The sequence below is a fragment of the Episyrphus balteatus genome, chromosome 2 (assembly GCF_945859705.1).
Source record: "Episyrphus balteatus chromosome 2, idEpiBalt1.1, whole genome shotgun sequence".
Taxonomy (NCBI): Eukaryota; Metazoa; Arthropoda; class Insecta; order Diptera; family Syrphidae; genus Episyrphus; species Episyrphus balteatus.
Window position 1 is genome coordinate 28,020,915 of NC_079135.1, and position 22,771 is coordinate 28,043,685.

General features: G+C 33.7%; 2 protein-coding genes and 1 long non-coding RNA gene across 4 annotated transcripts; 1 reads left to right on the forward strand and 2 right to left on the reverse strand.

Annotated features, from left to right (window-relative positions):
- Positions 1 to 1,258: 1,258 nt before the first annotated feature.
- On the reverse strand, positions 1,259 to 14,446 carry LOC129912573 (glutamic acid-rich protein). 2 transcript variants are annotated; one of them, XM_055990881.1, is made up of 8 exons: positions 14,261 to 14,446; positions 13,824 to 14,067; positions 5,208 to 5,255; positions 4,028 to 4,422; positions 2,987 to 3,623; positions 2,604 to 2,927; positions 1,900 to 2,540; positions 1,259 to 1,839 (listed from the first exon to the last, which is right to left on the reverse strand). In XM_055990881.1, the coding sequence occupies exons 2-8, from the start codon at positions 14,052 to 14,054 to the stop codon at positions 1,521 to 1,523; spliced, it is 2,595 nt and encodes an 864-aa protein (XP_055846856.1). In that variant the 5' UTR covers positions 14,055 to 14,067; positions 14,261 to 14,446; the 3' UTR covers positions 1,259 to 1,520. The 2 variants fall into 2 exon arrangements, with proteins under 2 accessions (XP_055846856.1, XP_055846857.1); XM_055990882.1 differs by lacking the exon at positions 14,261 to 14,446 and having other exon boundaries at positions 4,028 to 5,049; positions 13,824 to 13,911.
- A 3,229-nt stretch (positions 14,447 to 17,675) lies between these two features.
- On the reverse strand, positions 17,676 to 19,026 carry LOC129912599 (uncharacterized). Its single transcript, XR_008771862.1, has 5 exons — positions 18,913 to 19,026; positions 18,539 to 18,857; positions 18,314 to 18,479; positions 17,845 to 18,251; positions 17,676 to 17,775 (listed from the first exon to the last, which is right to left on the reverse strand). It is a non-coding gene; the product is annotated as an uncharacterized LOC129912599 (long non-coding RNA).
- Positions 19,027 to 20,666: 1,640 nt separating this feature from the next.
- LOC129912592 (polyisoprenoid diphosphate/phosphate phosphohydrolase PLPP6) lies at positions 20,667 to 21,604 on the forward strand. The gene has a single exon (XM_055990904.1). The coding sequence runs from the start codon at positions 20,792 to 20,794 to the stop codon at positions 21,413 to 21,415; it is 624 nt and encodes a 207-aa protein (XP_055846879.1). The 5' UTR covers positions 20,667 to 20,791; the 3' UTR covers positions 21,416 to 21,604.
- Positions 21,605 to 22,771: the final 1,167 nt, after the last annotated feature.

Genomic DNA, 22,771 nt, shown 5'->3' on the forward strand with positions numbered 1-22,771 from the left:
TTTGTTATTGGTACCGTTTTTGAGTCATTTGCTATAACTTATAAATTTCTATATGAGAGGTACACTATCTAAGCGAGATATAAAAAAAAAAAAAAACAAACAAACAAACAAACAAAATAACAACTTTGAATATTCTATAAAAATCATCTGTACCAAATTTGAAGAAAATCCGTCTACCCGTTTAGTCTTTGGAAATGTGTACAGATGGACGCATAGACGGACGGATGGACTTGTGGAACTCACTTTTTCGGACGTCTACATCATCGTAATGCTGGTTTTGATTAAGACCTCAATCTAACTGTATAACTCGTTATTGGTTAAACCAATTGTGTTTAAAATTTATTAATCTATTAAAAATTTTGTATTTTGAATTGTTAACTTATTAAAAGTTACTTTGAACTACAAGAGCAAGTACGTGCGACCCATTTGTGCATTTTATTCTTATTTTCCTTTGTCAAAGTTGTCCGAAATGCATTCGAAACTAGGAGCGATTCTACTTTCATACAGACTACTATTTCAAAGTAGAACCGGAAACAACTTTTGAATAGAATCGAAAGTAGCCGGTCCCATTATCCACCGTAGAGCTAAAACGGTTAATTTTTAATTTCAGAATCAAAAAAAAAAACAACTAACGTTTTATTGTTGTTTTTACTAAAGGGTTTTATATTTCCTTTCTTGAGCTCAAAGTTCATTTCCAAATGTATGTAATTGTTCATACAATTTTCCTAAGCCAATTCGAAACCAAATAAAAACTATGAATTATTAGAAAAAAAAACCTTAAAGAAAGTTCGTTCGTCATCCACTTAATCCGGATGATGCAATAATCCTCACATTACAATTTGAAGGTATACAAACGTTTTGTTAAACAAAACAATGAAAAAAACAAAAAACAAAAATTAAAAATAAAAGGCTACACTCCCCAATTGGCAAAATGCCCTTTACCAACCAAATTTGATATCAAGTCAATGACGGTGAATGGAACAGAAATTACTAAACGTAAGCGCAAGCAAAAGTCATATCACACAAAAAAACTCACATGGAATGGACGGACAGATAGAAAAAAAAAAAGTGAGAGGATATTAAAGTCGCCAATGCACAACAGCTGGACATTGAGGTAATGCATTTATCCGGTGCACCAAGCACGGAAGAGAAAATAGTTAGTAATAAAATGCTCACTTATTCTACATTGTCTTGGCAACATCACACAATTCACAATGAACTAACGAAGCAAAATTGTTTATGCAATTTCAAAGGAATATATGAGTCAACTTGTGTTTATTTAATGAATAATAATATTAAAATTGTTGGCTTAGATATAAACAGAGTTAAAATGAAATTCATAGTTTATTAACCTTCCTCTTCTTCTTTATTACCGTAGAAGGGCTTACTTTGATTATTTTTTTTTTATTTTTGCTTTTTTTTTATGTTACATACAATACGGTTTTGTTTCAAGCCGCCAATACTTAGCACAATGATTAAGTTAATATAATTAAAAAGTAATACAAGTCATTCATTTTTATTTATTCTGCGGTAACTTCTGTCTTCTTTTCTTTAGCTGCTGCTGCAGATGATTTTTTAGACGAGGCTGGGCCAGCCTTGGTGGTTGAATTTGTTTTCGATGAAGCTGGACCGGCTTTTGGTGTAGAATTGGACTTGGTTTCGACCTTTTCTTTTTTAAGTTTCACCACCGGCGTCGAGGATGGTTCCTTCGGTTTGGGCTTTTCTTCTTCGACAACAGATTCGGCAGGAGTAGGAGCAGCAGCAGCAGCAGCGGGAGTAGATGCAGGTGCAGACTCTTCTTTCTTTCCGTTCAGTTCTTTGTTCGGTTTTGACTTTTCACTAGAATTTATAATATATCATGAATATTTTATTTATTTTTGTTTAAATTTGAAATGTCACCTTTCAATATCTATATTTAGGACGGATTCATCTTCCTCCTCTTCTTCTTCGCCATCATGATCCTCAGGACCAACTTCACGCAGCAGATCACCCAAATCCTTGTCAACATCTTCCCACAGCTTGTCTTCGCCAACTTCTTCAGCTTCTTCAGTTTCCTCCGCTTCTTCAACTTCTTCTACCGCTTCTTTTTCGGTTTCCTCTTCTTCTTCTTCTTCCTTCACAGGTTCTGCGGGATCTGGGGATGTTTCCTTTTTGGTTTCCTTCTTGGCGGCTTCCTTCTTCTTTTGCTCAGCGCGCTCAGCTTTGGCCTGTAGATTTTCATCCTCTCGGTGACGCAAGAACGCTTTCAAGTGACTACGTGAACTGCAATGCTGTTTAATGTATGCTTCTTCGTCTTCTTTGATACTGTTGTATGTACGGCACAGTTCACAATAGAAGGCTTCAATCTTCTTGACAAATTGCGATCCAACTGGACTCTTTTCTTTATTTGGATCTTCATCTAAATTATCCTCTAAATCTTCATCCAAGTCCAGATCGTCAATTTCGCCAACAGAGTCGACAGTCAAGAAGTTCTTTAAATCGACTTCCTTCTCTTCAGTGCCACTAGCTTCGCTCTGATTGTCACTGCTGCGAGCCTTGCGCTGTTAGAATTCAAATTATATATTTAGTTTTGTGTTGAAAACGAATTGTGTGATTTAACTTACCCGAATGTGTTCCAAAGCACAACGATGTGCCTCGTAGAGCATTGGGCTCTTGAATGCCAAATGACAGTACGAGCAATAGGGCATCAAGAACTTCTTCATGTCCTTGTGATGTTCGGACAATTGATGCTTGGCTTTAGGTTGACGGTAATTCAGCCGACACAACATGCAAAACTGTTGCTCTTCGGCGTCTTTGTATTTCTCATCGATGGCGCGCTGAGCATGACGTTGTTGGGTGCGCATACGAGCAAGAGTCACCCGCTGGCGGATAGCCACTCGACGCATGGCCATTTTGTGAGTTCTTGAGAATAAATGGCTGTGATACTCCTAAAAAATAATGTCAATTTGTATCAAAATATTACATTTTCAATGTAAAAAATCGTTACCTTAAAAGTACGACAATTCATATGACAATGAACACAAGACAGCTTAATATATCTAGATCTCTTTGGTGGGGATCGGCTGCGCTTACTGCGATTTCTATCTTTGCTATCCTTGTCATCTTTGCGGTCTTTATCTTTCTTAACTTTTGTACCTGATTCATTTTCCTTACCAACTTCATCGGCAGCGCCATCTGCGCTCTTTGCCGTTACCGACGTATTCTTACCTTCCTTGGTTTCACCATCACCATCTTCTTCTTCAGCTTCTTCATCATTTGCCCCCGTCGATTCTTTTTTAACCGACTTATCAAGCTCATTCTCATCATCCTCTTTATCTGATGCACCCTCGGCGTCGTCGTCATCGGCATCCTTATCCTTACCATTTTCTTCATCGTCGACAGCATCATCTCCTTCGGCAGGCTCTTTCTTTGCCGAAGAAGACGATGATTTGGATTTCTTTTTGGCACGCTGTTCTTTCGGTTTGCCATCTTGATCATCATCCTCTTCGATCATCGCATCCTCGTCCATTAACTCTTCATCCTCTTCCTCCTCTTCGTTGTCTGATTTTTTGTCAGCGCCACGTGACTTGCTACGGCGACTTGGACTCTCAGATGAACGTGGACCTTTACGCTTGCGCAACGAACTAAGTAAGGATACAACACAATATTGAAATAATTGGTGGGTGAGAAACTAGAGACATTATCTAGAAGAGAGCACACTATATAAATGCACAAATACATAAACAATAGGTTGAAGAAGATCATTTTTTGGAGTGCGGCGTCTTTTATCGTCGCACTTGCAACACAAACCCATCAAACCATATCGATCAATGCCCGAACCATCCACCAGTAACCATATTTTGAAAAGTGTTTGAAATTACTTTTCCAACCAACACGGTTTTGTGGTAACGGATTTCGGTTACGAGACACCTGATTATTTTACATATATTTTTTTTTTTTTGCCATTGTTTAGTTTTGAGAATTTCTCTGAGTGTGTGGCTAGAAATGTTTTTTGTTAAATTTTCTGAATTTTGTTTTTTATGTTTACCTCGTTAGTCGGGCGATTTTCATTAATCGCGCACGATCTCTTTGACGTGCCAGAATTAGTTGTCTGCGCATGATTCTCATGTCGGATGACTCTTTGCGGACTACACGCATGCCGCCGCGGTTGGCTCCTGTGCCTCGTAGGCGATTGATTTGGCCGCTGCCGCGCGGACGTACTACATAGCTGCTACGTGCGGGACGCTTTGGGGGTCCCATGGAATCATTTGGGCCGTGCCGTCTGCCGGCCGAGTCTTCTCTCGTACCACGACGGTAGGACGCAGATGATCCGCGTCCTTGGTAACTACCACCGCTGGGCGAACTGGCGCGATTGCGACTCGAGTCGTTGCGACTGCGGTATGATGATGAGCCGCTGGCATAGTTCGAACTTATCCTTGAGTCCTGTGTAACAAAGGGGAGGAGGAAATGTTTGTTTGTTTGTTTTTCATTCAGTTTATTCGCATTTTATTTTTGTTAATTTTTTTTTTTTAATAGAGAGGATGCAAGATAGTCTCCAATCGGCTAATAATATTTAAGAATTTTACTCCTAAATGTGGATTGGAGAAAAGTTTGTCACAGCAAAGAACGATGCTCAACATTTCACATTTAAAGATTTGTTTTAGCTCTCAGTGGGCTTTTATATATTTTGGAAATGTAAAAAGATATGATTTGAAAGTAGAATTGCTTTCAAAAAATATAACACGTATGCTTTTTTTGGGGGCATTTGTATATGGGACTGATTGGTATTCTGCGTTTTTTTTTTTTTTTTAATTCAGATCAGTTCTTCAGTCTTAGTTTGTTTTTGATGATGTACGAGTAGAGTAGAGTATATTTTAACTTGCTTACATTTTCTTGCTTTCGCTAGATAAAACTCATTTTTTGGTCAAAGTCAAGGATGCGGCGTTTTGTCGATCCTTTTTTACTTTTTTGTATAGTATAGTTTTTACTTTGCTCAATCTAAGCTTTTCATAGAGCATTGTTTTATATTTTGGTTATATTTTTCGCTAATATTTTATACTTTTCTATATTCTATTTGTATAAACATCAAAATAAAGGTTTTTATAAAAATAATTGTTTATGCTTAATAGAAACTAATAAAAAATTATAAGATTATGTTGTGATATTTTTTTTTTTTTTTTTTTGAAAAAAGAGAATGATAAATGGAAAAATGATTTTAAGTTGTTTACCTCTTGACGTGGACGTTTGCGGTCATCTGATCGGTCTCGGGAGCTGTCCTGTAATTGTTGAGAAATTATTATAGTATACAAAATATATAATACATACATAGACATATGTGTATAACGAAATATTTTTTTGTGTTTCCACTAGTAATTCTTGTATTGTATAATTTTACCCATTTTCTCAAAATTATCTTGAATCTAATCGGTGTTCTTATTTCAACATGTTGACTTTAAATTTTAAGATTTCTAAAAGTTCTTCCACACTCTTTCATAGGAATTTATAAGGACATGTCAGAAAAGAGAGACCAATGTGATGAAAGTGAGTTTGTTTTTTTTGGGTATTTGTCGACGAGTTAAGGATTTTTTCTGCTATCAAATCAAATTTAGAACCACTCACCTTCCTGACTAACAAGTTTTTTAAACTATTGATTGTTTTTTATTAGCGAAAAAACGGAATCAAATAAATTAGTACATTAAAAACAAAAATCGCCATGGATAAAATATTTTTTCTTTAAGGTTTCATGGTTTCATTTTAAAGCTTCAATTTTTTACTTTGAATTGTTGGGAAAAACTTAAAAATGCATACGATAGTATTAGCACTATCTGCCAATAAGTTCCACTTCATTTTTTTTTTAATGTTAAATTTGCCAGATACTTTCTGTTTCAATTTTTTTCCTCACGATAGTATTAGCGTTATCTGTCAATAAAATGCACTTTATTTTCGTAATCTTAAATTTTCCAAAGGAGAGACTCTGTTTCCTTACATACTTCATTTATGTTGATTGTATCTTTATAAAGTGAACAGATTTTTAAGTTCATTTACTTAAAGCTTTGGTTTAGTTAATGGTACCATTAACATTCATTTATGTCAATTAAAATACTGATCAATTATAGCTTTTACAGAACGTAATTTGATTCCATTTTTTTGCTTCTAAGTTCTAAGTGTATACCAAACATACAGTGGTAAACATTCGTTTAAACGCATTTGACAATTTATGAATAACTCGCTTTAAGGTCCAAATATTAGAACTAAGAAAAAGTGGATTTTCGCTGTGGACATTTTCAACTACTTAAACTCTATTTATTTCAAAATATTGAAGTTTTCTGTTAGAAAACTAGAAAAAAGTAAAAATTGGTTAACATTCATTTAAACGCACTTATCTAAAACTTGACATTTTCCATTGAATTACAATCAGGACAACAAACTGGCCAATCCGATAGAGCGATGTTTTTCTGACGAAACCATTTTTTTGACGCCTTAAATACATGGATTAAAGCATTGTCTTGTTGAAAAATTAACTTTTTTTCTTACTGTTCATCCATGAATGAAGAGAAGCTTTTCAGGAGAAAAGAAGCAACATGAGAAAGGAACGATCAACAAAATAGAGAGATGCTATAGCAGGAATGAGATTTGGAAGTTTTAACAGATTATAAACCTAGAACTGAATCCTGCTGAGACGAACAAGGAAACATAGTATAGAAGAGTCACAAGCGAGACTGCTGGGAATTTGGGGAAATCAGTTTAGCCATGTCTATGATGGCGATGACGAAACGAACTACGCCCAACGGTAGAATTAACTTTTCAATGTCGACGAGGAAGGCCAACTTTTCCGTCGTCCCGACCTAGTCGAAGTGAAGAAAGTGATATCCAAACTTGTCCAATAAAGCTGCTGGAGCTTACGGTCCTACTGCCAAACTGTTTAGAGTAAAAAAAATCTTAAACTAAATGAAATTTTCGAATCCAATAACATACATTTTATTTTGGTATATAGAAATATTCTTTACAGTACAGCCAAACAAGGTGTAAAGTTGGATATTTTATCAGTTTCTAATAAAATTACTTGTCCGCAATTCGCGATTTTTAAGGCCCGACTCGTGCGAACGTAAGTCGTAGGCGACTAAAGTGTCAATCCCTATAGAAAAATCCTAGTCGAACGACATATCGTGCGGCTAAAATCGACTCGTGAAAAGTGGGCATAATAGTTTTTGTTAAAAAATTAACATTACATTTTATTTGTTTTTTGTTCGTTCATTTGTTAATTGCTCTCATGTGTACAGTGCTTAAGGGCCACATTATTATTATTTCATAAAATTGAGGAATTATTTTGTATGTATGCATTTTAAATAAACAATTCAAAGATATTTAAATAATAATCTAATGTTTCATGTTAAAATTATAAGTTAAATTATCTCTAAAAATGTATTTTGTTTGAGTTTAGGTAGGTAGATTCTAGAAAGATAATACCTATGAAAAATATTCAAAAAAATAAGGCCTGGTATTTCTGTTCCACAAAAATTTTCGGACCAAAAATACGAATCTAGCCAAAAGTCTTGATAAAATCGAGTTAACTAGGTACAATTGAGTACTTTCAGTTCTGGTTCAATCCACCATAGAACCAAATTACATGTTACCACTATACTGCTTAACATGCAAAACGGGCGCATATCCATTTTTGTAGTTTTGAGATAAATGCATTTTACTGAAAAAGGAATGAATTGAGAATTGTATATGTGATTTTAAGCAACTTGTAGTAGGAAATAATATATACATATTTTAGTTTACACAATTATAATATAGTGCTTAAGCTCCTAAATGCGTATCTATTTTTTTTAATCCTTTAGAGTTAGAAAAAAATTCATTTTACTATTAAGGAATACAGCGGAGTAATATCGTTGTGCTCATCTTCATTGACTATCTTAAACCACTTGGAAATGCGATGTTTTTAGTTAACATACAAATGAGGCATTGTTTCAGGATGTCAAATATGCCCTTAACTCAAATTTGGATTTTTGGCACATACAGTGGTGGCAAAATAATTAGAAACATCCTCCTTTGTTTACAAAATGTTATTTTTTTCTTACTATAAATACAAAATATTTAACAAATTTTTAGCAAACACAAGTGATGATATAATCCTTGTAACATTTTAAGAAAAAAATTTTAGAATTTATCCAACAAAAGAAAAATATTGCAAAAAATCTAAAATATAGTCCAATTTTGTGTGGAAATATAATTAGAAACACTGAGGAAAAATTACTAAGAAATATCCTGTTTTTGATTTTTAGCATTTACATTTGCCAAACTTGGTCAATTAATTAAACGTACAATTAATAAAAAGGACTATCACCAACTAATTTCTATTAGTTAGTTAATGTGGTTGCAGTCCTCGAAAAATGCCACATGTTCCAAAAAAATAATAAAACGTCCTTAACAATATTCCTGACACACCAACCCCTTATATTTTAGAAAAAGAAGGTGCAATAAAGAGGAGATCCTTAGTAAAACATCAAGCTCTTCAAATACCTCTGTTAAAAAATATTTCTAATATTTTTTATTCATATTAAGAACATACAAACATTTTGAAAAAAAAGAGCGTGTTTCTAATTATTTTTCCACCACTGTACGCCCTTTTTGCTGAGTACGGCAGTATACTCTTCTCGATTGTAACAAATTAGGTAGTTACGTGCTGGTACCCCTGATTCATATGGCATTTTATCTCACGGTTTTTTAATATTGAAGTTCTTTTATATTTTACAAAAAAAAAAATCTTTTCTTCTTATGTTAGATTTGAATTCCAGAAACTACACTGGTAGATTTAAGCAGTTATATCTACTTGTAAATACGAAAAATCGTGCTTTTTCTTCAATTTTTTTGTGAAGAGGTTTACTATTAAATAAATACATACAATAAATGTACATATATAATTCGCGTTGTATTTACAAAAATATTGAGTTCCGTTATTTTTGAAGATCTCCTAGAAGACTTCCACAAAAAGCTGTCTGGTGGTGAAAAAGATATCTCTGATCCAAATTGTTTAAAATAAGAAAAACCAAAAGATTCTTTTTAAGAATAGATGAACACAGATAATGAAAAAAAAAATAGTCAAAATTCGAATTTTTGACAAAATGGCGGCTTCCAAATAAAAAAAATCGTTTTTACCAAGAAAATTTACACTTTAAAGTGGCTTAACAAATTAAATTACTGTCAGAAAAATTATTCCTTCGTTCATTACCTGGCAAAAGTACCTAAGAAGATCGTGTGAAAATTTGAAGCCGATCCACAGTGCGGCGATTGTATGGAGATGGTGGACAAAAATCAATGTTCCAAAAAGGAATTGATTTTTCAAAGAAAAATTGTTGTAGATGTAATAAAGAGAAATTCTAAAAAATTTGACGAAATTTTCACGCCCCCTGCCACGCCCACTTTTGTATATGATTATTTATATCTAAAAAACGGCGTGCACCATTTGATTCAAATTTAGGAAATTTGATTATCTAGATGAGTGTACAAATAAAAAAATAGTTTCGACCCTTTCCGCTCCTTGCCACACCTACTTTTGTATATGATTGTTTATACCTTAAAAACGGTTTGCACCATTTGCACCAAATTTAGGAAATTTGATTACCTAGATTAGTTAAAAAATATAAAATAGTTTTCACCCTCTCCGCCCTCTGCCACGCCCACTTTAGTGGCTAAACGCTTGCAAATTTTAATTTTTTTCGTCTTTGACGACGCTTCTAAATATAGTGTTTGTGTCTTCCACGACTAGTTCCCTTTCATCAAGAGGGGATACATTTTGCAGATATGTAGGTTAAAATGCTATCAGGAAGTATAAGTCTATTTTTAAGATTAGCTTCATGATGCTTCTCGACGAAAGCATGAACATTGTTCCCATCCTCGAGGTTTGAGTCAAAAAAACTTAATTTGTATTTAAGATCATTTTTAAATTGTATGGAACATTTTTTATCTTCAATTGATACAGAATAAATTTTAACATATTCAATTCGTGATTTTTTATAAAAAAAATCCATTTTTATAAATTTTTAAATTTTTTAAAGATTAGCATGAAAACTTTACATTTCCGCAAAGTAAAATATTAACACAGTGTAACGACACTAAAAATGTTACTATACTTTGCTTAAATTAATTTACATATAAACATAACCAAAATGGAAAAAAGCGTTAAAAAGCTGTTTTTTATGCATTGCTTCCCCCTCGGATCAAGATTTATGCCGAAATTTATCAATTTTTTTCTTAAAACACTTTATGTGGCAGTTGCTACTACTTAACTTATTCATAATAAACTCAATATCTTCTTATTCTCCCCTGTTTTTGCCAAAACAAATCCATCTTTCAAAAAGTCGTTCATTTTTTCTGGTCCGACTTTGGCCAAAAAGTCAAATATTTTGAAGGTTAGCAAAAGTTAGCAATAAAACTAAACGTGTTCTCAAAGAACAATAACAACACAAGATAATGCCATAAATCATTGTGCTGCAATTTGCTACTACAACTTTGTAGGCTTAATTTAGATGAAATTTTATGCCTAAATTTCACTAAAATTCAAATTTATTTATATAAAAAATTAAATATAACTACTCATACAAGTTCTCAATGTATCCATGATTATTATTCACAAATCAAAAAAAAAATAAAACTTTGGTACTTTTCTTACACGAACCAAATGAAAATGCACAAAAATAAAATCTCGAGCTATCACAATGACTAAAATTTTTTTCAGTGCTTTTGAAAGTCCCGCTAATCACCCAAAATGAGCAAAACAAAATTAAAAACAGCCAAAAACAGTAATTTAACATATGTGCCCTTAATTATGAAAGTGGACTAAGTCACTCCTAAAAATGGCATCAAATCTAGCCTAAAAATAATTATTATTTAAGGGGTAAAGTTTATTTGAAAGCGAAAATGCAGTAAATAAACTTCTTTATTGCTCCTCTAGTGATTTCATAAAAGAAATACAATTAAATCGTTATAAGAAAATTATTATGTAGGTTTTTATTCAAACAATGCAAAAAGTGACTTAGTCCACTTTCATAATCATGGGCACATATGCTTGACCAGCTCCATAGCTTAGAAGATCAATATTGCATTTTTGTTTTTTTTTTTTTTATTTTTGTCCACTAGTCAACGTGCGATCGGTCCAGCCGTTTAGGAGAAAATTTCCTCAACGACTTTGAAAATACCGTTTCGAGAAAAAGTCTTCACAAATACGCTATTTTCTCCGAAAATAATCTCAATAATATCAATGTGAAATTTTCAAACAATATTCTTATATAGGTAGGTATAATGTACATTCAAAATAAACAAACCAAAGGACCCCGCACATTTTGTATGGGAAGTGGCCCTCGGTGAAATTGTCTGAAATTTTAGTATGTTGTTTTCTCGAAGCTATTGATCAAAAGTCGATATGGGCAGAAAGTAAAAAAATGGACAGTTTTTAAGTTAACGGGTTTTTTTCTTTGACTATCTCAAACCTTTTATCAATAGCTTCAAGAGAACAACATACTGGGGGGTTATCATGAATAAAAATTTCCCTCGAAATGTTTCCCATGTTTTAAATATGGGAGCGAAAATGATCATAAAAAGTCTCCCTCGGAATTTATTGGTATCGGCAATCAATTTTCAATTTTTGTTCCCTGGAAGTAAATTCCGAGGAAGATTCAGGATCGCACAAAAAATTCCGAGGGAAAAAAATATTCCGAGGGAAACAAAATTCCCCTAGAGATTCACGATAGGGCCCACTAAAATTTCAGACAATTTCACCGAGGGCCACTTCCCATATAAAATGTGCGGGGTCCTTTTTTGATTTGATTTTTTTTTTTCAAAATTACAACTAGGTATAACACCTTAACCCTTTTTTCCCGGAGTAACTTTTTTTCACGAAAAATTACAAAAAATTGAGAAAAAATTTTGATATTTTCTAATTACACACCAAAACGAAAAAATAATGATTGAACTAGTAATTCCATTTTATAAGGAATGTTTTGAGCTGAGAGTACAAAAGTAGAAGTCCATTTTTAAGTAAAAAAAACTAATGTCGAATTCCTTTCAATTTTTAGAATCGCCTCAAAAAAATGGAATTTTTGGTGTTAAAAAGGAACATGAAAACAAACCGAATTCTTTTTGCGATTGTGTGTGTGTCATTTGACAACAATTTTTACACGAACGTCAAGCTGAAATCAAAACAATTTCTGTAAAATAAAACCAAAAGTTCCTTTGATCAATAATTTTGTTTATTTGCTTCGGTAAAATAAATTTAATTTAATCCAAATCAATAGGAAATTGCAGATATTATTAAGATCTGAGTAAAGATGAAGTAAAAGGTTAATTATTTGGCCGTATGCTGTGGTTTTACGGAGAAAAAAATTTTCTGAAGATAATCACGAAAAGAAAAGTCACAGTAATTTGACTTATTCACAAGAACTATGCCAAGAAAAATTATATTTTGATCGCACATTGTTTTATTTTTATTTATTTCATATTTTTCCGCAATAAAACCACGATATTCCATTATAATTTACTCTTTATTTGAAGTTGGTATTCTCAAATAAACAAACAACACGATGGAATCTTTCAGCTTGACGTTTGAGAAATGTCAAATGTTCCAAGTGTGTGTGCAAATCCGTGTAAATCTCTCAAAAAAGAGGGATTAAAAAAAATTCGAATTCTGCTTCGTTTGAGGCGAATTTTTTTTTCTATGGAACATGATTTTCAGAAAAAATTCGCTTCGAGATCGCCGAAAATTCGATTTTTGCATTGAAAGGAATTCGACATAAGAGATAAAAATGCGCGTACAAACAAATGTGTTTTACCAAAAAGTCTTATTAAACTAGTATTAAGATTGGAAAAGCAAATTTTCTGATGAAAAACATGTTTACATATTCCATAGATTGAAGAACCATTATAATCACTCTCTTTCAGTGTTACCGTTATTTAATGTTATAGCTCTAAGGTTAAGGCTACTTGAAAAATTGAGAAAACCCTCACAAATCCTGCATTTTTTTAACTAAATATTAACTTTTATACAGATATTAAATTTTTTGTTGGTCGTACTACTCATGATGCAATAGCTCATGCAATAATTTTCAAATTTTGGTTATTGCAATAAAAAATAAAAAATAATTAATAGGTGGTTTCATGGTGAAACCACTAGGAAGCAAAGGGTTAAAGCTCACTTGCCGTAAGAAATCAATTTATTTCAACTCATTTCTTGCATCACTCAAAAGTATTAGATGAAATTTATTATTTTAACTTAATGGGCGATTTTATTAACAAAAGTGTATAAAAGCACTTTTCAACTTGGGGTTTAACTAATAAAGATCAACTCCTTTATTGTTTTCCTAAGTTAAATAGAAATAAAATAAACAGAAATGTAAATTTTTACCTCGTTGACTTCTATGGCTTCTAGAGCAATTACTAATGACCTAGTCATGCATTTTGAATGAAAAACTGCAGTTGTAAAACTATTTTAATCCAGAAAATGTTGATAGAGCATGAAACTAGGTCACACTTGCATCACGAAACTAAATTCCTCTTATACTAACTTTTCTATTTAAGTACCCTTTATTTCGAAATCCACCCTCATAAATTCAACCCCAATAACTCTTCTTTATTAGATACTGAGGATTTTGTCTAAAGTGCACAAATGTGCATATTTTGTTAAGCAAAAAAAAAAAAAGAACAACAACAAAAAAAACTGACTGTACCTCCTTTTGCCACCCAAAAATGAGCTAAATTGAAACATAACCTCACAAAAAACGAAATTTTATTTAACAAGCACCTTTTCATTATTTAACAAAAAAAATATATATTCAATAACAACTTACTCTGTAAGATCTCTTCCCATCGTGACGATTTTCATAGCGCGACGGGAACTTATCGCGACTCCTCGAGTCATAGCTGTTGTAACTGCCCGAATTGTACCGGGAGCTCCCGCCGCCACCGCCTCGATAACTACTTTCATTATTTCGCGAACTTCCGCGATATGAAGAACCGGATGACCGGTATGAATTACCACGTCCTCCTCCACGACTGTTATATCCTCTTCCACGAACCATATTTTCTTATATTCTACAAAATTAAAAACAAAATTTGATTAAAACACCTAATTTCACAGGGGTGTAGAATGTATTTAACAAAAAATTTAAAATAAATCGATTTTTTTAATTCCTCAAGATATGGATGCAAAGTGTACTCCATTTTGTCTCTACACCTATTAAATTGGCGAAAAAATTTTTTGATTTTCATTTTCGAATAAACTTACATGATTTCCGTCAATAATATCTTTATTTAGACTTATGTTAAATGATTATTGTTTAAATAAATTAATTAACTTAATTATTCTGATTTTTATTGGTAAAATATTGCAAAAATTGTAAAATATTTAGGCGGCGCTTTTTTTCACTCTTCCTACTTTGAAAAAGTATTCACATGGAATGGTGTAAAAGAGCTATTAGCTGCAAGCCGTTTGGTGTCCATTTCCAAATGGATGCAAAATTGAAGCTATATATATATATATATGAACATCAAACTGTAAAATTTATATGGTAAGGTAGTTTTATTCGACGATTTTTAGTATGACTATTTTTTATTGTTGTTGGTGCAATCACGTGAGATTTTACTCCCTATAGCCTGGTACGCTGCTCGCGCTAAATTTTAGCCGAGATAAAATTCCCATACAAGTTATCGATAATTTGTATGGGATCCATTTTAGCTCAGATAAAATTTTTCGATAATTTGTATGGGAGCTAAAATTTAGCGCGAGTAGCGTACCAGGCTTATTCTTAAATTTCCTAATTCGCGATGCTTTGTAATTTAAGACGTTACAGATTGCGTAGCACAGCAACTTAAATAACATGTCAAAAATAAGAAATTTTTCAGTCCTATTATTATGCTATATTCACGTGAATCTCAGATCCCCCCGACAAACAATTTTGGTTCTATAAAGCTTTACAGATGCAATTGTTACTTATGTAAAGCATTATAGAAGCAAAATTGTTAGTAGGGCGATTCACACATTCGATTCAATTTAACAGGGCTATTCTGGAGTTGTGAGGCTCACAAGTCACAATTTTTTGTGAGGTTTTTTTTGTGAGGTTTCTTATGAGGTTGTCACAATTTCGTATTCTGCGAAAAACCTCATAAGAAACCTCACAGCTAAATCACCACAGGAAGAGGTGAGTTTTATTTTGACAGACATCAAATATGTCAAAATATTTCAGATAAAAAAAACAAGAAATTTTTAAAATTTTGATAAAAATTTCTTATTTCTTCATATATTTTCAAAATAGGCTCTTCTAAAGAATTAATACTTTATCATCCTCAATAAGGCTACGAGGTGCTTCTCATCGTAGATTGGCATTCCGCTATGCCAATGCAGACATTCGACTTGGCAGTCGAATGTCTGCACAGTGCTTGGATGCATGGAACTCACTGTAACGTAGACAAAATGCTGGAGTACCCAACTAACATTTTTGCTTTCGGGTTTCGAGTCTAAAGGGCTATTTGCACCTATAAAACTGGTATACTACTGACGGTAAAAAAATATCAGTAAACGCTGATATTTATACCTCTAAAAAACTTTTTAGGAGTATCTTATAGTGGGATTATAGGTGTGATGAGAAAATTACCTATAAGCACACTATAACGATGTTGACAAGCGTTTAATCCTATAAGAATCCACGACAAAGATGCTTAGAAGCTTCTTATCATGATAATAATTTTATTCTTATAAAGCTTTACAGATGTACAAAATGTAGTATCTGGAAAGGTTTATAGAAGACATGATACTCAGCTCCTCGATTGTTCTTTTGAGGACGCCAAAATATGTAGTGTTTTAATAAACTGTACCATTTATTGAAACTCAAGCCTTATTTTTTATTATTTTGTTAAAAAGTGCAAATTAACAGGCCTATTCTGGACAACCTCACTGATGCCTCACAAGTCACAATAACCTCATAACTCGAGTTGAACTCGATTTTGTGACTTTTTCGTATTCTGGCGAAAGCCTCACAGTCACAAGAACCTCATAAGGTGAGGTGAGTTTTGTTTTGTGAGGTTTTTCGTATTCTGGCGTACCCTCACAAGTTGTGAGCCTCATAAAAATTGTTAAAATTGTGATCTCCTCCAGAGCAGGTCACAACTGACAAATTACTAGAGTTTTGATATTTTTTATTTCCATAAATATTTTGGGAACAATTTTAAGGTTTTTTTAATTTGTGATTTAACAAAAATAGAATTAGAACTTGTTTTGTTGCATCTTATTGCAGAAAAAAAATCAAAATCAATAACCAATTCCAAGAAGACACCCCAAAGCAATATATCCCAAAACGTCTTCCATTGGATGTTGGTTGCATCTGGAGAAAGTTTCTCAAAGTCGTCGAATTATATTTGCGACATGGCTTTTGCATCGGCGTTACTTTGGACGACGATCAAAGCATAATGACTTTATGCTTGAAACCGAAAGAGAGCTGGAGTAGCTCAAGGGGTGGCCATATCATTCATTACCTCACCATATCATTCATTACAAAACCAAGTTCAAGGAGGCACAGCAAACGAGCCATGTTCGAACCATAGGATTTCTTTGCATATAAAGAATCAAAGATGAACTCAAAAGCGCAAATTTCTGCTTCGATCCAGTTAAATACCTAACCATAACAAAGCATAACAACAAACGTATATCAGCACCTTATATGTATCAATAAAAATAACCAGAGTCTAACGAAGTCCGTAAACCATGTTTCTAGCTACATTGGAAATATTTAAATACCATATAGGTAATCTCTTATTAAGGCTTGGCCACACCGGAGGGTACGCGGTAGAGGTACAGGTAACGGTACGGGTATTTGTATGGAAAAAATTCCAAACTGACACATCAACGTTCGGGTGTGGAATTTTTTTAATACAAATATCGTTGCCGCTACCCGTACCGCTACCGCGTACCCTCCGGTGTGGCCAAGCCTTTAATCATTTTTAAGATATATTTTTAATTTTTTTCAGTATCACACAATAAAATCAGCCTCCAGTTGAGAACAAGAAAAAAAATAATTTCAGTTCACGATAAGCCTGGCTCTGTAAAAAAGAAAGCCGCAGTCAGTTCAAACAACAACGGGCAAATCGCAATCATCAGCGAATCAAGCAAATTGTGTTCCATCAGAAGCAGCAATAACGAATTCAACCCCAGCTGGAACAACATCGACAAAAGCAACAAGATGCCAATGGCAAAGCATAAACTAATGCACCCAATGCAAAAAAATATCACAAGTTCCAGAAGTCGTTGAGAGTTCACTTGTTTCACCTAGCACTATTTAAAAAAATAAAATTTAATTGATATTTGATATAAAAAGATCTTTACAGGAATAAATTTAACAAACTAAAAGAATTTGTATAAAATTTTTTTAATTTTTTTATTATTAATATTATTTTCAGTAAAATGATTTGATTATAATTATACATGTACTAACGTACATCTAAAAATAAAATTTAATTAGTATTCAACAAAAATCAAAAGTTTGTCATGTTTTTGTCAGATACATGGGTTTGTGCCATCTATTCATGTAAGGGAGACGGACATTTGTCATGCCAACAAAAGTCAGCTACCATCTGGTGCACGTGTTGCTTCCTCCGTTACCGATGGGAACGCACTGAGAGTTTTGTTGTTGCCTTACTTCATAGAAGGTGAAATAAAAAATGCAACAACATATTAACTGTCCAATCGCGATATACCTAATCTGGTGGCATTTCGAAAATAGGTATACGCATCAAAAAAAGTATTCAGTTCTGTAACGTGTAAAGCAAAACCCAATTAGCTTATATTCAGTTAAACGAAAATATCAATGCAATACCCACCGGCTAGAATATAAATATATTTGACAAACAGCATCAGTTTTCATGATGTCAAATTCGGATCCACCCATCGAATTCTAAGTCCAAATCTGCGAAGTAAATTGCAACACAGTCCGTCTGTATCTTTTCGCCCATTTTTTACTCGCGCATTTTAAATTCTCAAACTTTGAATTAGATGCTCAAGCCATTGCACATAAGCACATTCAATGTTAGAGCATCCCACCAGCAGTCAATGAAGTTTTGCAACAAAAGTAGGTGCGAACTGCGAATATGATTTCTGTAAATTGGACTGGTTATAGTGGTTATTTTGTGCTGATGGAGTGAATAAATTTATGGTCAACCGACTGAGATCCACCGGGCAAATGTGTAGAACTTGCGTACTGTCATGGAAACGTTGAATGCAACGCAACCTATATAAAAGATTGAATCATAACTTTTTAAAAGAAATATCCCACAAAATAATAAATTTTACTTGTTGACAATTGTAAAAAATTCAGAAAGAAATGCTGCTGTCATCACAGGTTGATAATGAATAAAAGTTCCATAATTTCAACTTCATCGTCATTGTTTTCCTCCAGCATTGCTCATCGCCCAACAAATCTTTCACAAATACAGTTGTCACCCACTCGTGATTGACTCTGAAGTGAAAATATGAAAATTAAAAATAGTTTAAAAAATGGAAACGGACTGCTTTTACCGGTTTATTATCTGAATGGCTTCCATTACTTGCACCTTCGTCATCGGATATCATACTTTTGGCTGGGAGGAGGCAATTGGTATCAACGACAAATGGAACTTTTATTGAACATCGTACTCTATGTGCTGCATGGGCTTAAGGTGGTTGTTTTCCTGGCGTTTCTTCGGATCTACATTATTATTGTTTGATGGATGGAGTCGGTTTATGTAGAACACTCTGAGGAGCACTCTCATCGCCGACCATAGGATATTGTTGACTTCATCTGTGTACTAACTGGATAGTGACGGATTCCTTCGGGTTATTCATGTCGCTTCTTTTTCTAGAATATTTCATTTGATTAGAAAATATGAGTAGACAATAATATATATTTTTACCTTGTTTTTAATTGTTTTTATTTTTATAATTCGAAGAATCCAAGCATTTACTTTGTGCGTATTGTATGTTCTTGTTTTTTTTTTAATCTTGTCAAAACAAATCAGCTGTCAGAGTGAGAACTCACCTCTTCTGTGGTGAGTATACTGTGAGGTTTCTTATGAGGTTTTTCGCAGAATACGGAATTGTGAGAACCTCATAAGAAACCTCACAAAAATAACCTCACAAAAAATTGTGACTTGTGAGCATCACAACTCCAGAATAGCCCTGTAAATATACAAACACATGATTCCATTGAAAAAAACTATATTTTATTTATTTCAGGTGAGTTCTTATCGATGGAACAAAACTTGTCGATGGCGAAAGAAAATCTCACCCAAGGCGCAATGATAACAATTGTTAATTAAAATTATTTGCGTTTCAATAATCCTGCCGAAGCTCAACTTATACGCTCTGCCATGGGCATCAACGAACGAATCTCGATGCCACAAATCAATTTTACCCAAGTTCCGCGTCGCAATTCATGCCGAAGTAGCACCAATACATGGTGGTTGTGGAAGCGGTAGCTCTGAAGAAGCTCAAATCGAAGCATTCTACGAATCCAAAATTCATCCGAAAGAATCATCATTAAAACTAATATTAGGTCTGTTCCAGACTTTTTGTGCACTAAATTAGGCAGTCTATAAAATTAATGAGAGTTGGGAGAGAATTCTCTCAGTAGGAAATAAAACTACAAAAGACTGCCAAAAAGTCTGGAACAAGTTGAACACCATTATACAACACTATTTCATATTTTATGCTTAATTCGATAAACATTAACACTTTTTTAATGCAAAAAACACGTAAACGCGATTCAATTTAAAAATCAATTCAATTTGATTTGTTTTCTTCTTTATTTACTTGTTTGACATACGTCAACTTTTCATTTGACAGAACTCATATTTCTGCCGGAAGAAATTCTTTTGGCTAAATTTGTCAGGGTGGGGAAATTTTTTACTCTCTCGTGAGCGCTCTCTTCTACACAATTTTTGAAGTTGGGAACAGACTCTGACCAAAAATAACCAAATATTACTAAATTCGGCAGTTGCAAACTGAGTGTGGAACGGACCTATTAATAACATCGACATAAATGGTCTGACATGTTCGAAGGAGAAGCCTGTTGCCATGTTCAAAGGAGAGATCCTGAGAACCCCGTCAAAAAAGCAATATCATATAACGTTCCAACACGAAATAAAAAGAAAGGTAGGCCTAAAAACTCCTGGTACAAGCAAATGCAAAAACACCAGCATTCAGTTGGCCTCAGAAACGGAACAATACAAAACCGGGAGGCTTGCCGCCGATTTCTAAAGTCAACCCGGCGAACCCCACAGGTGGATCACTAGTGTGAAGCAGTAACGTGGGAAGGTTATGATCCCCTCGACATCGAGATCATAACAGCGCCGAGAAAAAGGAAGAAGAAGAAGGCTATCGTTTTACCTGTTGCTGTCTTTATTTAATCAGTAGAAAAAGATAGGGACACATAGCGACGATACGTTAACGAACGTATGCCGTGATTCGACCCCAGGCTTAACTTTTAAATTTAAGTGGAACGTGAAGATTTTAAAATCAAGTGAAAATTTCGCTGTCGTGACGAATATTTCGTGAAAGTTTGAGAGGTCCTGTAAACATCAACTCAAGACAACAAACACGCCCAATTTCAACTCGACCCTATTTCAACTTCATGTAATGTTATTAAAATGTTTTGTTCTTTTTTTTTCACAAAGAAAAATAAACATGACAGACTGATTATGTGTCATTTTATTATTTTAAAGTCATTTTCCTCACAAAACGAAAACACGTCTCAATAAATAAAAATTTTCCATTCTTCACACAGTCACAAAAATGGATAAAAATAAAACCCACCCGGCTATCAAAAAAATCCTCAACTACGATGTTCAACTTACCAAATCATTGGTCTCCTTCCTCCTCAATTTTGTTGCTTTTCGTTCGGTGAAAAACCACTGCAGACTTTTGGAGATCTCCTGTCATGGAATTGCTTGGCTAGCCAGTTGGATGGCATTCTGTTGGATGATCAACAGTCCTTCTCTCTACAATATGCAAATTAATATGCTTTTAGGTCTAATAGTTGACATTATAATCGTGGCTGTAATTAAAGCAGCAACAAGACGCCGACGACCTTCGGCCGATGTTGAAACTGTTGGTTTTGGTCCGGATAAATTTAGTTTCCCATCGGGACATGCTTCAAGAGCTTTTTACATTGTTGGTTTCTTTACAATGCTGTATCCATTGCCAATGTTTATGTGGCCAGCATTGATCGTTTGGGCTTCGGGAGTTGCTGTGTCTCGTTTGCTCATGTATCGTCATCATCTTCTCGATGTTTGTGCTGGAATACTTTTGGGAATGTTTGAAACTTTGATATTGTATGTAATTTGGTTGGGACCTGAAGTCACAAAATCTATAATGCTGAGTTTGTCGGAAGATTATGTTCCTGGAGGAGCTGAGTGATTCACGACTCTGATTCATATCTTAAGTTTTTGTCATTAGAATTATAGTCTTGTCTATTAAAAGGCATTTTAAAGAATATCAAAACCAAAATTATTGGCAATACTAAAAAAAATATAATTAATTATTATTTTGTATTTACTTTATTGTTGACAATAAAATTGTTAAGTCATGTATAGTCATTTGTATAAATGTAGTTTTTCTTTCGGAACCGGATGATGTGTTCTTGGGTAGTATTTTCTTGCTTTCAGATTTTTATTTCCAAGTGCTAATTAACAAAACTATTTTCTTTACACTCTGGGGTGGAATCGGCTATTGTGATCGGTGATAGTCACAAGAACCAAATTTGCACTGCGAAAATCATATTTCTCAGAGCAAATTGGTGTTTTGTGATTATCACCGAACACAAATCACAATAGCCGATTCCACCCCTGGTCTGCAAAGAAATCCTTCTTTTAATAAAACTATACTTTTCTAAAGGATTTTTTTATGCTGAATCCGAAGTCAGAATTGGCCCCCAGCTCGTCACGTTTTCCAGATATTTCCGTTAGAAAATCCATTTTTTTGCTGTTTTCGAAGCAATATTTTGGCATTCGGCATTATTCTGCTATTCGCTTCACGTGAATCGAAAGATTCCCTTCCTTTATAACATAAAATTGGATTTGAAAAACTTCTAATTTTAGATAGCAAAGTGTTATTAACTTTGTTAAGTGGAGACTTGCTTTAACTATTGATTTTGTTGTTTTTTACTTAAGTGCAATATAAATGTAACAAGCGTAAGTTACGTAAGAAACGTCATAATACATTTGTTTCATTTGACCTGAAGCCCGTTTCATAACCAGTGGCGTAATCAGGGGGGAGCTCAGGGGGCTCAAGCCCCCCCAAGCCTCCAAAATCATGTTATTATTTAGCTGAATTCATCATAATCTACATGATTAACTGAATCTTGAATGATCGAGCCCCCTCCAAATTTTGAAATGGTTGTTTGTGTTTGTTTGCGTAAGTGCCTTAGTTGCCGTTGAGGGTTGAGATAATTTTTTTTAGGATTTTAGTCCAATTCAGAATGCTTCAAATTATTTTTTTGGTATTTTGACGTCGAATTACATTACCGTTAATTTTTGCGAAGCTTCTTATGGAATCAAGCCGTATTTTATTGTCTTGAGTACCTTATATTTACTTTTTTTCAAAAATAATCTTTTTCTCAAAGATATTGGAAAACATTTTTTTTTATATCTCAAAATTTTAGTGGTCAACATTAAACATCAATAAGAATTTCATTGAAAATTAGTTTTTGAGACTTTCACGTCCTGCATTCACTTGCCGAAAGTGAAATAAGGTGTTCTGTATTTTCTCACTCAT

Bases quoted from the DNA above. Each gene is read 5' to 3' on its own strand.
- LOC129912573 (XM_055990881.1), bottom strand. From the start codon at position 14,054: ATGGTTCGTGGAAGAGGATATAACAGTCGTGGAGGAGGACGTGGTAAT. The intron at 2,541-2,603 runs GTAAGTTAAATC...GAATTCTAACAG, and splicing joins GTGCTTTGGAACACATTCGG to CGCAAGGCTCGCAGCAGTGA. The intron at 1,840-1,899 runs GTGACATTTCAA...TATAAATTCTAG, and splicing joins CTAAATATAGATATTGAAAG to TGAAAAGTCAAAACCGAACA.
- LOC129912592 (XM_055990904.1), top strand. From the start codon at position 20,792: ATGGATAAAAATAAAACCCACCCGGCTATCAAAAAAATCCTCAACTAC.